This window comes from Eschrichtius robustus, chromosome 9 (genome assembly GCF_028021215.1).
Source record: "Eschrichtius robustus isolate mEscRob2 chromosome 9, mEscRob2.pri, whole genome shotgun sequence".
NCBI lineage: Eukaryota > Metazoa > Chordata > Mammalia > Artiodactyla > Eschrichtiidae > Eschrichtius > Eschrichtius robustus.
In genome coordinates this window covers 21480309-21495140 of record NC_090832.1, presented here as the reverse complement: position 1 = coordinate 21495140, position 14832 = coordinate 21480309, and the positions used below count along the sequence as shown (strand labels likewise).

At 39.1% G+C, this 14832-nt stretch overlaps 1 protein-coding gene across 5 annotated transcripts in view; it reads left to right on the top strand.

Annotated features, from left to right (window-relative positions):
* Positions 1-14832, top strand: part of PHACTR2 (phosphatase and actin regulator 2) — a 262789-nt gene that overhangs the window by 163925 nt on the left and 84032 nt on the right. For all 5 annotated transcript variants that reach the window (XM_068550913.1, XM_068550917.1, XM_068550915.1 and 2 more), the window contains exon 2: positions 3103-3270. In XM_068550913.1, coding sequence (XP_068407014.1) covers positions 3103-3270 — 168 coding nt within the window. The remainder of the gene's footprint in view (positions 1-3102; positions 3271-14832) is intronic.

Sequence of the window (14832 nt, the reverse complement as noted above, 5' to 3'; positions counted from 1 at the left end):
AGGTATGGCAGTTAATGTCTTGTGTAGCTATGAATTTAACATGAAGGCTTTCATTCTTCAACTACCTCATTCAGTCTCCCCATCTGTCACCTTCTGTCACCTAAGGAATATTTAATTTTTGTTTTCATTTGTTTTTGTCTTCAGGAGAAAAAATAGACTATTCCTTAGTGTTTCAGATCAAAAGCAGAATTTTGATGGAGTGTCAGGGAACCGGATATGTGGGTTGAGAGAAAATGAGAACTAAATGTGTGTCTATAGCCACGGAGGTGAATTTGAGATGGTAACTTTAGTTCCCATGTTTGTAATAGTCAGTCCTTTTATATTTCACAGCATTTAAATTGTTCAAAATTGAGCCTTCAGCATAAAGTCTCAGTGGAGAAGAAATACCATATGGTCAGTTTCTCCCTGGGTTTGCCCCTAGTTTAAGGAAGGCAGTTGGACAGGAGTGGAAGTAAAGTAAATAAGGATTTTACTTTTTAACTCTGACTTAGCTTCCAAATTAGTCCTTCTCATCTCTTTGCCTGCTGCACTGTGGCCAACGTGGCTGGGGTAAAGTAGGGTTAGGAACCATTTACAGAAGAATCAGTCACTGCCGAACTTGCATTTCTGCCTGAAATTAGAGTTGACTTTATGAGTGGGAAGAACAGGATTTATCATTCTTGTTTGGAAGGAGAACTTATAAGGATTAAGGTATTGGCATTGTATTGACTGTCTTTTTTCATTCAGTTTAAGATTTTCCTGGTTCTTGGTATGTCAAGTGATTTTTGATTGAAACTTAAAACATTTTTGTATTATATTATGAGACTGTAAATGTTATGGAAACCTTTTGTTTTAACTGGCTTTGTCTGACACCTCTCCAGCAAGGGAAGCGAGGGGTGCCACCTCATTACTGCCAGGTGGAGGTAAAAACCCAGGTTCTCCCTTCATCCTCTGTTGATATCTGGCGGCAGAAATGGAGGGAAGGGTCTTCATTACTCTCGGGCACGGTTCAATTTCCAGATCCCCATGTGGTCTCTACTGACACCGTAGTGGGTGGGGGTGGTCTTGTTCCCATTGGGCAGTGGTTTGGTGTGACCCCAATACTGGCGGGGAAGGAGAAGAAGAGATACCTCATTACTGGGTATGGGTGGAAGACCAGGTTCCCACATGGTCTCCACTGACACGGTAGAGGATGCTTCATTAACAGCTGGCGCACAGGAAGGTCCTGGCTCCCTACTTGGTCCTTTCTGACACCACTCTGATAGGGGTTTGGGGGCTCCTCATTAGAGGGTAGAAGTCTAGCCTACCCACTCAGCCTTTCTTGGCTTGGATGGTCATAGTTTCTTCTGTGGTGTTGGCTGGAGTGGAGAAGTTATTGTCTAAAAGTTTTCTGTCTTGCTAGGCTGTCCCTTTCCTGCTCCTTTGGCTAGAGAGAGCAGGCTTTTGTTGAGCATTTTTGGTCTGTGCCCACTGGTGTTTTCAGGTTCACCTGCAAGTCTGGAATACATGAGACTAAAGGAAAACCCAGGGATCTTACCTCCATGTTGTTCCTTAGGTCCTGAGGTCCCAAGCTGGCCTACTTTCTTTTCACCTTGTATAGTATTTTCATGTTTCTTTTATATATAGCATTCAGGGTTTTTTTTAGTTGTATGTAGCAGGAGAAGTAGGAAAAAGTAAGTCTACTCCATTTTCCTAGAAGCAGAGGTTCTTGCCATTCAATTTTTGTTCTATTTTTCCCAATATTTTATTGTGAAAGTTTTGGAGATGGAAGAATTATGCAATTAATGACCACACACCCACCACCTAGATTCAACACTTAACATTTTGCTATATTTTACTATATTGTAAATTTATCCATCTCCATTCCATCTATCCATCAATTTATTATTTTTGATGGACATCAGTACACTTCATTCCTAAACACGTCAGCATGCATGCCATTAATTGGACTTCACTACTTATTTATGGTTTTTTAATGGTAGATTTTACATAAAGTAAAATGCACAATATCATAAATACCATTTGATGCATTTTGTATAATCCATCCTTTATTGAGATAATTTCCATCACCCCAGGAAAATCCCTCAAGCCTCTTCTCAATTAATTCCCACCTCCATTTCACTCCAAGAAGCAACTACTCTTCTGGTTTTCTTCCTTTCTTCTTCTTTTTTGTGTTTTCCCATAAATTCATTTTGCCTTTTTTAGAACTTCATATAAATAGAACCACACAGTATGTACTCTTTTGTGTGTTGCTGTTTTTTTTCCAGCACAATGTTTTTGAGATACATTCACATCGTTTGTAGGTATCAGTGGCTCCTTTTCTTTAAATTGCTGAGTGCTACTTCATTGCATGAAAAATACCATAGTTATTCATTCTATAGTTGCTTCCCGTTTTTTGCCATTAAAATTTAATCTTCGGGGTAATATAAGTTATCACCATCTTCTTTCTGTTATGAACATAGTGTAAGGCAACTTAAGGTTTGGGGCCTTTCTTCTGATTAATGAAATGATTGAGGCACATAAAGATATGTTCTGTTACCTATGACATCCATATTTTCCACGTATTTTTTGTCATTCGTGATAGTTATCAGTTTATTTGAAGCTAAAACCTTTTTTGTAACAGAAGCAAAAGATAGTTTTAGTATAGTAAAATTTAGAATTTAGCTTCTTGGCACTAAATTTTATTTTGTGAAGGAAAAAAAACCTGGTTTTAACTACACCATAACTGTCATTTTCATTACTGAGAATGCCAAACTAGTCTCTGGAGGAACATCCTGTTTCACTTAGAATACTCTATTTCTGCACAAAATATTGAGGTAGTTGTTGCAGACGGATTCAGCTGTTTTGCAGACCCTTATTTATCTGGCCTTACCTTTTATGTAGGTCTCTTGTTTCTTTTCTGTTTCCTCAAAATGATTATCTAAGGGGACTATAATTTCTGAATGATTGATTTATTGATTGATATTAGAGGAACTCTGCCAGCAGGGAAATGGGGCAAAATAAACTTTATGTGAGATTCCAATTAAAGTGGGCATGCTTACTTTGAACAGTGCAGGAAGACATAGATGATGTTGTTTCAAACTTTTATTACAGCTTTTCTCTGACTTGACTTTCTTTATACAGTTGACGGACTGGACAAAGCTTCTCTAGCAAACTCAGATGGCCCAACAGCAGGCTCCCAAACACCTCCCTTCAAGAGAAAGGGGAAACTCTCCACCATTGGTAAAATCTTTAAGCCTTGGAAATGGAGGAAAAAGAAGACCAGTGACAAATTTAGAGAAACATCAGCAGGTAGGAACATCATAATTTTGATAGAAGATAAATTGTTAAATTTTCCAAAAGGTAAAAAATTATATCTTGCAGGGTTTTTTTTTTCAGGGAAAAAATTAATCTATATTTGAAATGAAATTATTTCATTTAAGGGTGAAACAACTTAGGGTTCTGATCTGCCTTCTTTTTCTACTCACTTTGGCTTTCTAACATAGTCTCGTTTTTAAATATGTACTTGTAAATTCATATACAAAATTAATGTGTAGGGAGAGGGAGGTGAAATGGAAAATTAGAAGTGGAAATGTTATTTGTCAGTATTGTAGCTGCAAGTATCCATTTATACACACACATACGAACACTCTATTATCTATGTCTACTTAGTTCCAGTAACACGATCCTATTTGTCAATGAAGAATTTTTTAAATGTCTTTTAAATGTATTTGTTCTGTGGGCAAAATTTAAATGGCTGTATGAAGGAAAAGTGTTGCTATATTTATGAATTTTAAATTTCCATCATGTCCTTAGGACAAATAAATGGTCTGTGTCCTAGAGGAGTCATAACCCTAATGGTGTGAAAACTTTTTATCGTTATTTTATTTTGTGGATTTGTTAAACCTTAAGAATTACATTATTTAGTACCTTTCATATGGACTTATGGAGGAAGTTGGCCTTAAATCTCAGGCCAGAATTAAGCCTGATTTAAACAAATGTCCAGTATCAGGGTATTGTTTAAGGTTGAAAGGCGTTTATCTCTTGGTGTAAGTTTAGCTTTCTCCACGTTTGTTGTCTAAAATAATCCCTTCATCAAAATTCCTCACTGCACCAGAAACTAATATTGTCCGTGTATGTACAGGATCACAGAGCATATCTTACTGGTCTGTGCTGAGATAAGAGTTGGCCTTTAGCTCTAGCGCTGTGACATAAAAAGGAAAACACCATCAATAGCACAAGGGTATAGGATAGAGACACCAGGGCTTCCTAAAGAAAATTGTCTCTGCTGCTTTTGCAGCTGTATCATTTCTTTGAACATTTAATATTTAAAAAGGAATAATGATACTATTTCTGGGATTTGTTTCAAAATGATCCTGGAGGAGAGGGGAGTATAGATGAAAGAAGATGGGTCACAAGTTGGTAATTGTTTAAGCTGGGAGCTGGATATATGGGGTTCATTATTCTCATATCTCTACTTGTAGGTACTGGAAGGTTTTTGCAATAAAAAGATAGGTAAAGACAAAAGACTTGGCTTAGGAGCAAATAATGATAGTTTGCTTATTGAATCCTCTTTAGTTCCTAACTGGCTTCTTGGCTTAGGAGCAGTGGGAAGGGATGGACAGAGTGCTGTGCTGAGGGAGGACACCTGGGTTCTAGTTGTGTCTTTGCCACCAAGGTACCGTGTGACCTTGAGCAAGTCAGATCAGAGTTGAATGAACTGAATTCTAATGTGCTTTCAGTTCCAGATTCTGTTGTGGATCCTTGACTCCTTCCAACCCCTGACTGGGCATCTTGTTCTGCCTTGTTCTTCAGTTGTAGATGGAAATACACTGGTCTGCTTAAGTACTTCCCGCTCAGGTTTCCCTAAGCATTGGGGGAGTCTAGCTCTTCGAGTTACCATGGATAACCAAGATGGGAATAGGGCTCTGGACAGTAGCATTAAGAAGACATTGAAAAGAGATGACAAAAGTCTCTTCATTTGTCTCTCTTGCCCTTTTCCTGGGTCTGGGCTGCTACTTTGTCTCTCCCTAAAGTAGAGACAATTACAAAGAACTTCCCTTCATCTTTTCTTGTCACTCTTTTTAATTATTTTAATAGTAGGGAGGCTGTAACATTTCTACCAACCCAGAATATTTAAGAAAAGATATTTTAAACAGCATTAAGTGTTATTTTATATTATCCCGTATTTATTGAGGATAGCCTAGCAATCTCTGTATTCTGTTTCCTTTTCAAATTCACACAAGATTTTATATAAGTTGAGCTCCAAGAAGTTATTTATGGGTACTATATTTCTAGCTCCTAAAGACTACTGAACCACATTAAAAACTTGAGAAAGTTATTAGATGTCTCATCAGATTGGTTTTTGTTTTTTGTCTTTGCATCAAAATTGTGACATAACAGAATCAAGTCAAGCCAAGTGGATGTGTTAACAATTCATTGTGAATTTTTCTGCTACATTTACTTGCATCATTTCTTTTTAAACCCATGTTATTACTAATGCTTTATTTGAATTTCGCAAGATGGTATCAAGTGTCCCAAGTATTTTACTGTCACTATATATATATTTTTTAATTCAATTTCTGCTGAGTTTTATGGAATGTATTAGTAAAGCTTAAAATAAACGGAGGAACAAAGTGGTGTAACATGTTTTTTTCACATTGAGGAAAGATGTCACATCTAGAGGAAAACTGATGCATTTGGAAATAACCAAGAGAAGGGTGTTTTCTTCTCTAATACATTGTCTCAAACAGTGAAATCTAGGGGTTTGGATATGACCAAGGCCAGCTCCATCAAAGAACACCTTAGGCAAGATCCATAATATTTTGGGATATGAAAGAATACGAATTTCTTCCAAGAAGAGTAACTCTTCTTCGTTTGTCCTTCTCCTAAGCTCTTGGCTTTACAGTCATATGGACATGACTCCTACTGTGTTCTATTATACAGCGATTAATACCACTTTTCCTAGTCTGGGTGTCTGTTGTAGGAATTTTTAATTGATGGTAGATAGGATGCAACACTGATTTATTAATGCCATTGTAATAAATGCCATTGTTCTCACATGCTCATGGTGGTGGAAGTTAAGAAAGGTCCTGTGTTCTGTCTGCTTGGTGGTCCTTGAGTCAACTAGATTTTGAAAGGCTGTCTTGTCCTATAAGGCTGGCTGGGCTTATGCCCCGACTTCAAGTTCTCTGGCCTTGTTTTAAAGCAGAAAGTTACCCGTATCTTCAGCTCTGTTTAGGATGGTCCATAGGCTATTGGGTTCTAGGACAGAGTAGTCTTTTCTGTTCACTTTCCCTTGGTGATTCTTTTCTTCGGTTTTCATCTCCTGAGTGAAAGGGTCCTTCTTTGGTTCCACCTAAGCTCCATCCCTTCCCTAACTTTAGAACTCAAAATCTCACTTACACTTCTTTTCCTACATAATCATTTCTTCCCTTTTTATTGGGGGGGGGGGCGGTGGGTAGCTAGTTGCGGCTGAGGTGCCTCCCTTTGGGTCTTTACGTGTGCTTTCATCTCCCCAAAGCTGACAATACAAACAAACAGGCTGTTCCTCTAACTTCTACATGGGCGGTTACAACTAAGATCAAAGGTCTTAAAAATCTACCCTGTGTCTGCTGCTTCCACTTCCCTCCTGCACTCTTATCTCCTTCCTTCTGCAGTCTGCCCCTGCATCCAGCACTCCATTGAGGGGACTCCAAGCCTCCCAATCCTGACATTTAGTGTTATTCTCTCATTTTCATCCATCTCAGTCTCTACAAGATGTGCCATTGCTGTTGTGTCCTTCCTTGTTTTACAAAATAGCTCTTACTTGATTTACACAAGGTGTCATTATCTTGGTTGTCTTTGACTTTTCTTTCTCTTTTGTCCCCTCTCTTCCCCTTCCCATTTCCCCTAAACCTGTGCAAGAGAGGTTCGCTACCTGTCTCAGCCCTTCTCTTTTTGTGAACGTGCCCTTCCTCATCCTTCTTTCTTCTCAGTGCCCACATCTCTCGAACCCAAGCACATCTCCCTGAGCACCTCATGGGCAGTAGCGCTTGAGGACTGTGTGTTAACTCAAAACCCATTCTTATGGTCTACATAGATCTACACTGAAAACGTGGTACATGCCAGGCACTGATTAATTTGCTTCTGGGTGTCAATTTTTTAATTAAAAAAATCAGAATTTTATAGTGAGAATTTTAAGAAACTTGCATCAGATTTTGCTCTCACACAGTGAGGGGGGGCATTCAGTTAAGTTGGACTGTAAGACTGCAGAGTTAGACCGAGAAATTTTCACAATGAGAGGTTACAACGTCTACAAGCAGAAGAATTGCTGTGAATACGTGCTGTGTGTCTCCCGGTTTAGAAGAGAGGGTCTGTAGACCTATGACCACACTCAGTTCTTCCTCAAACCACTGAGTGACTGGGCAGGTGACTGGAGTAGCAACCACTGAATTCCACTCCTCCCTAAAGGTATCCCAGGCTTTAAACAGCATATGAGATACCAACATTGATCTTTTACAGGAATTACTCTTTGACGTTGTTTAAGGCAATGGCACCAAACAGAGATCTTACAACTTGATTCTTTATTCTCTTCAACACATATCCACAGTTAATACTTAACATTAATACTTAATACATTATACTTAATTATACTTAATACTTAATACATTAACTTAATACTTAACATCTAAAATGTCTTCAGCTTAATATCTTTACTTTTTTCATAACTTCTACTTTCACAAATACTTCTGTGTTTGGGGATAGTATTAAAATGTAATATCAGGAATAGAAACAAATTATTTTTGGTGAAGCAAGATAGAAAATTTAAAGTTCACTTGGCGGCAGTAGCAGTCACCAGAGGCTTTCATTATGCTCACCCTACTTGTCTTTCATGCACTAACTTAAACTTTCGTTTTAGAGAGGGAAGGTACTGACACCTGCTCTGAATGAGCACAGAGAGGGAGCAGAGAGGGAGCGGGTAAGTCCTATGTACAAATACTTTCCAAACCAAAGTAGATCCCCTACCATCCCCAGCTACCCCTGCTATTGTACACGTGGCTTTCTTTGGTATCCAGGCTTTGACCATGGAGTTCTTTGATTCGTCCTTGCCTTTTACCATCTTCTACATTCTGTTAGTTCCTAAACCTTTGATTTATTTCTCCTAGTGCAGGCCTCTACCATCAGCCTTTCCTCTCGGTCCCCATTGTCTGGTCCTTATCACTCTATGTCTCAATTATTGCAGGTGGCCTCTTTCGTCTACTTAGGTATTAGCTGTCCTAGCTCTAGAAAGCTATGGAATGCTAGAGGAGGCAGGGAGAGACTGGGTTCTGGCATTAAGCCTGCCTAGAAAGGGAACCTGACCCAGCTAGTGAGGCTGACAGAGAAGATTCAGGGTGGCACAGCCTGTCAGGAACACTAGAGTAACCAAGATAACATCCAGATCTCAGGCCAGTAAATAGAGCAATGGGTCCTTCACAACAAAATGGCATGTGTTCCACCAGGTAGGGTAGCATAACAGAGCACCCAGGTGAGTGAGACTGGGAAATCCAAGCAAGCCTTAGGAGCCAGCATGTTCTTTACTTAGGTGGCAGTATTCATGGCAGATGGTGCTGGAACCAAAAAGACTCAAACTGGGTCCCCATCTTTTTTTTTTTTTTAAGGGACCAGGGAATAGAGCTGGTAACTAGGACAGGAAGTTACCAAAGGATTCAGGACAGAAGCTCACTGCTTGAAGGGGAACACAGGGGATAGGTCTGTGGGAGTGGCCTCCTCAGACCCCAGACCTCAGGTGCTGGAGCTCCTGTTGCTACAGGGGCACAGCCCAAGAGCTGGGTGGCTGGAGAGAGCAGGGATTATTGTGGTTTTGGGAAAATAGGTGGGGAAATCTCTCCCCTCCCTCCTCTATCTAGATCATCCTGGATACCACTACAGGAGGTCTTCCTCAGGTGGAACTTTGGTCCTTTGCCTCTTGCCCAAAAAGTGTGACTGATTCCACGTGGTTTCCTAAATGAATTCCAGACTCCTCAGCTCGCCGCAGTGTAACCCAAACTGACCTTTCATGTCTTATCTTTCTTTATTAGTCACTTGCCTTGGACTTCTGTCACCCAGGGTCCCTCGGTGAGCATGCCCGGAGCCTCTGTGTCCCCAGGCCTTTCTTCATGCTCTCCCCTCTTCCTCTGGGCACCTTTCTCCTACAGCTGCACCTGGGAACATACTGCCGGCCATGCAAGGGTCCTAACATGTCTCTTCTTTCCTGAGGATGTTCTTGACCTTGATTGTGCTTCATCTAGTAGGCACCTCCCCTCCTGTGCTTGTCCTCCTGTTATGACATGTGTACTTTGACTTCTCTCCTAGTTCATGTGTCTGCTACCAATTTACTGTGTAAATTATTTGAGGGCAGAGACTATCTCACTCATCTTCGCCCCACTTCAGATGCTTTACATGATCATTTGAACCTGGTATGTACTCTTAACATATGCCTTGAATTGGTTATTTATTGGATATACACTATAACTAAAACTACAGCCCTGGGTGCTCTAGGACTTTATAAAAGAAATTGAAGATTGAAAAAATATCATGGAAAAGATAAAGACAATAAATTAAAATACAAACCAAAAACATGTACTCACAGTTACAGCCATGTACAACTATTAAAAAGCCAGTAAAATAATCAGGGGAAATTTCTTTTTCTTATCTTTTTGCCCTTATTTAAAAAGAAGTTACACTCCTAAATAAAGAAAATCAAGACAATTTATTTTCATTATAATTGTGACTTTTATTTGTGTTGTTAGTAATGGGGAAGGAATGCCCGCCCAGATTTTTAGATAACATTGTTGCAAGTTATCAGCCTTCTAGGAATCAGAGTAATTTGCAGAAAGTCATCTGCTAAAAGCTTTAATTTACTGAAGGTACTCTCTCTCCCTAATAATATAATGGCTGTGTTTTTATTGAATGCTATTATGTGCCAGGTTCTGCTCCAAGAACTTTATTCATATTAACTCGCTTAATCCTCAAAGGTTATAAAGTTTAAGTGCTACTGTTATCCCAGTTTTACCGATGAGGACACTAAGGTCAGAAAATTCAAATGACTTGCCCAAGGAAACACACCTGGTAGGAGCCAAAAGCAGTATTTGAAGCCAAGCAATATGGTGCCACAGCCAAATTTTTTACCATTACACTATGTGGCCTCTTTAGAAGATAACTTCATACTCAGACCAGTAAGGATTGATCATTGAAAGGTGACCCTGATACGTGGATTTGCTTCATATACTGGAATTTTTGCTGTAAGAAGGATTCGGTCTGAAGAATTATTTTGATTCTACTTGACTAGCCTGATTTCAGCATTGTAGACAGAAAAATGGTTGAAAAGGATCAAAATTATATTTGGTTCATTTAAGATACTATTCTTTGTAATCATCGAGGCATAATGTTGCTGATAGTGACTATTTTCTATATCTAGAAGGTAGGGCAAAGTTAGAGGATTTTCCCAGGGTGATATTTGTTCAGGACTGATCTGGTTGCATTAATAAATGGCAGCCTTTTGATTTTCTCTATCTTGTTCCACTAAGAACATGGAAGTACCTTCATGTATCATTCACTCTCACACCATATTGGAGGAAAGGAAGAAAATCTCTCCCTTTTCGCAATTTACAGCAGCAGAGGGACGTTACATAGCCCATAAAGACCACACAGCACATCCTGGTCCATGTAGGGCTCCTTGCTTATATGTTAGATAATACTCTTCTGTCCTCTCAACAGATGTTTATTGAACAGCTACATCTACTATATGTCAGGCACTGTTGTAGACTCTAATGATACAGCAGGAACAAAAGAGATAAATTGCTTTCCCTTATGGGACTTACATTCTAGCAGGGGTAGGAGACAGAGAGTAAACCCAATAAGTTAGTATATTAGAACGTGAGAGGAGAAAAAATAAAGCAAGGAGTAGGGAATGTGGGAGGGAAGTTCCAGTTTAAAATGGGGTGGTCAGGGACTTCCCTGGCGGTCCAGTGATTAGGACTCTGCACTTCCACTGAAGGGACACAGGTTCGATCCCTGTTTGGGGAGCTAAGATCCTGCATGCTGCGCCGCGCGGCCAAAAAAAAAACCCAAAACAAAACAAACCAAAAAAATTGGGTGGTCAGGGAAACTTTACCGGGAAGGCAACATTTGAGCAAACAACAAGAGGGAAGAAAAGAAAAAGCACTCGGGGAAATCCTATTAAGTGATCACATGAGTTAGAGATGCATGAATTTTCTTCTGCCTAATAATGGTGTTAATGTGCTGTGAATGTAATCCAGTATAAACTTTACTCTATCCAATAATTTAACAATCAAAATGCTTCACATTCATGAACCTCATGCTTGCTAATCTTTTTTTTTTTTTTAATTGATTAATTTATTTTTTGGCCATGCCATGCGACATGCAAGATCTTAGTTCCCCGACCAGGGATCAAACCCGTGACCCCTGAATTGGGAGCAAAGAGTTTTTGTTTTTGTTTTTTTGTTTTTTGAATTTTATTTTATTTTATTTTTAATACAGCAGGTTCTTATTAGTTATCTATTTTATACATATTAATGTATATATGTCAATCCCAGTCTCCCAATTCATCCCACCACCACCCCCACCCACTTTCCCCCCTTGATGTCCATACATTGGTTCTCTACATCCATGTCTCTATTTCTGCCTTGCAAACCAGTTCATCTGTACCATTTTTCTAGATTCCACATATATGCGTTAATATATGATATTTGTTTTTCTAACTTACTTCACTCTGTATGGCAGTCTCTAGGTCCACCCACATCTCTACAAATGACCCAATTTCTTTCCTTTTTATGGCTGAGTAATATTCCATTGTATATATGTACCACATCATCTTTATCTATTCATCTGTTGATGGGCATTTAGGTTGCTTCCATGACCTGGCTATCGTAAATAGTGCTGCAGTGAACAATGGGGTGCATGTGTCTTTTTGAATTAATGTTTTCTCTGGGTATATGCCCAGTAGTGAGATTGCTGGGTCATATGGTAGTTCTATTTTTAGTTTTTTAAGGAACCTCCATACTGTCCTCCAAAGTGGCTGTATCAATTTACATTCCCACCAACAGTGCAAGAGGGTTCCCTTTTCTCTACACCCTCTCCAGCATTTGTTGTTTGTAGATTTTCTGATGATGGCCATTCTGACCAGTGTGAGGTGATACCTCATTGTAGTTTTGATTTGCATTTCTCTAATAATTAGTGATGTTGAGCAACTTTTCATGTGCCTCTTGGCCATCTGTATGTCTTCTTTGGAGAGATGTCTATTTAGGTCTTCTGCCCATTTTTTGATTGAGTTGCTTGCTTTTTTAATATTGAGCTGCTTATATATTTTGGAGATTAATCCTTTGTCTGTTGATTCGTTTGCAAATATTTTCTCCCGTTCTGAGGGTTGTCTTTTCGTTTTGTTTATAGTTTCCTTTGCTGTGCAAAAGCTTTTAAGTTTCATTAGGTCCCATTTGTTTATTTTTGTTTTTATTTCCATAATTCTAGGAGGTGGGTAAAGAAGATCTTTCTGTGATTTATGTCAGAGTGTTCTTCCTATGTTTTCCTCTAAGAGTTTTATAGTGTCTGGTCTTACATTTAGGTCTTTTATCCATTTTGAGTTTATTTTTGTGTATGGTGTTAGGGAGTGTTCTAATTTCATTCTTTTACGTGTAGCTGTCCAGTTTTCCCAGCACCACTTATTGAAGAGACTGTCTTTTCTCCATTGTATATCCTTGCCTCCTTTGTCATAGATTAGTTGACCATAGGTGCGTGGGTTTATCTCTGGGCTTTCTATCCTGTTCCATTGATCTATATTTCTGTTTTTGTGCCAGTACCATATTGTCTTGATTACTGTAGCTTTGTCGTGTAGTCTGAAGTCAGGGAGTCTGATTCCTCCAGCTCCGTTTTCTTCCCTCAAGGTTGCTTTGGGGGCTCCCCTGGTGATGCAGTGGCTAAGAATCCACCTGCCAATGCAGGGGATATGGGTTCGGTCCCTTCTCTGGGAAGATCCCACATGCCGTGGAGCAACTAAGCCTGTGAGCCACAACAATTGAGCTGGCGCTCTAAAGCCCACGAACCATAACTACTGATCCCACGTGCTAGAACTACTGAAGCCTGTGCGCCTAGAGCCCGTGCTCTGCAACAAGAGAAGCCCCCACAATGAGAAGCCCACGTACTGCAACAAAGAGTAGCCCCCGCTCACCGCAACTAGAGAAAGCCCACAGGCAGCAATGAAGACCCAACCCAGCCAAAAAAAAAAAAAAAACAGATTGCTTTGGTATTTGGGGTCTTTTGTGTCTCCATACAAATTTTAAGATTTTTTGTTCTAGTTCTGTAAAAAAATGCCATTGGTAATTTGATAGGGATTGCACTGAATCTGTAGGTTGCTATGGGTAGTATAGTCATTTTCACAATATTGATTCTTCCAATGCAAGAACATGGCATATCTCTCCATCTGTTTGTGTCGTCTTTGATTTCTTTCATCAGTGTCTTATTCTGAGTACAGGTCTTTTATCTCATTACGTAGGTTTATTCCTAGGTATTTTATTCTTTTTGTTGCAGTGGTGAATGGGATTGTTTCCTTAATTTCTCTTTCCGATCTTTCATTGTTAGTGTATAGGAATGCAAGAGGTTTCTGTGCATTACTTTTGTATCCTGCAACTTTACCAAATTCATTGATTAGCTCTAGTAGTTTTCTGGTGGCATCTTTAGGATTATTTATATATAGTATTATGTCATCAGCAAGCAGTAACAGTTTTACTTCTTCTTTTCCGATTTGGATTCCTTTTATTTCTTTTTCTTCTCTGATTGCCGTGTCTAGGACTTCCAAAACTATGTTGAATAATAGTGGCGAGAGTGGACATCCTTGTCTTGTTTCTGATCTTAGAGGAAAGGCTTTCAGTGTTTCACAGCTGAGTATGATGTTTGCTGTGGGTTTGTCAATATGGCCTTTATTATGTTGAGGTAGGTTCTCTCTATGCCCATTTTCTGGAGAGTTCTTATCATAAATGGGTTTGAATTTTGTCAAAAGCTTTTTTGCATCTATTGAGATGATCATATGGTTTTTATTCCTTAATTTGTTAATGTGGTGTATCACATTGATTGATTTGCGTCTACTGAAGAATCCTTGCATCCCTGGGATAAATCCCACTTGATCGTGGTGTATGATCCTTTTTAATGTGTTGTTGGATTCTGTTTGCTAGTATTTTGTTCGGGATTTTTGCATCTATGTTCATCAGTAATATTGGGCTATAATTTTCTTTTTTTGTGATATCTTGTTCTGGTTTTGGTATCAGGGTGACGGTGGTTTCGTAGAATGAATTTGGGAGTGTTTCTCCCTCTAAAGTTTTTTGGAAGAGTTTGCGAAGGATGGGTGTTAGCTCTTCTCTAAATGTTTGATAGAATTCACCTGTGAAGCCATCTGGTCCTGGACTTTTGTTTGTTGGAAGATTTTTAATTACAGTTTCAATTTCATTACTTGTGATAGGTCTGTTTATCTTTTCTAATTCTTCCTGGTTCAGTCTTGGAAAATTGTACCTTTCCAAGAATTTGTCCATTTCTTCGTGGTTGTCCATTTTATTGGCATGTAGTTGTTCGTAGTAGTCTCTTAAAATCCTGTGTATTTCTGTGGTGTCGGTTGTGATTTCTCCTTTTTCATTTCTAATTTTATTGATTTGCCTCCTCTCCCTTTTTTTCTTGGTGAGTCTGACTAAGGGTTTATCAATTTTGTTTATCTTCTCAAAGAACCAGCTTTTAGTTTTATTTATCTTTGCTATTGTTTTCTTGGTTTCTGTTTCATTTGTTTCTGCTCTGATATTTATGATATCTTTCCTTCTACTGACTTTGGGTTTTCTTTGTTCTTCTTTCTCT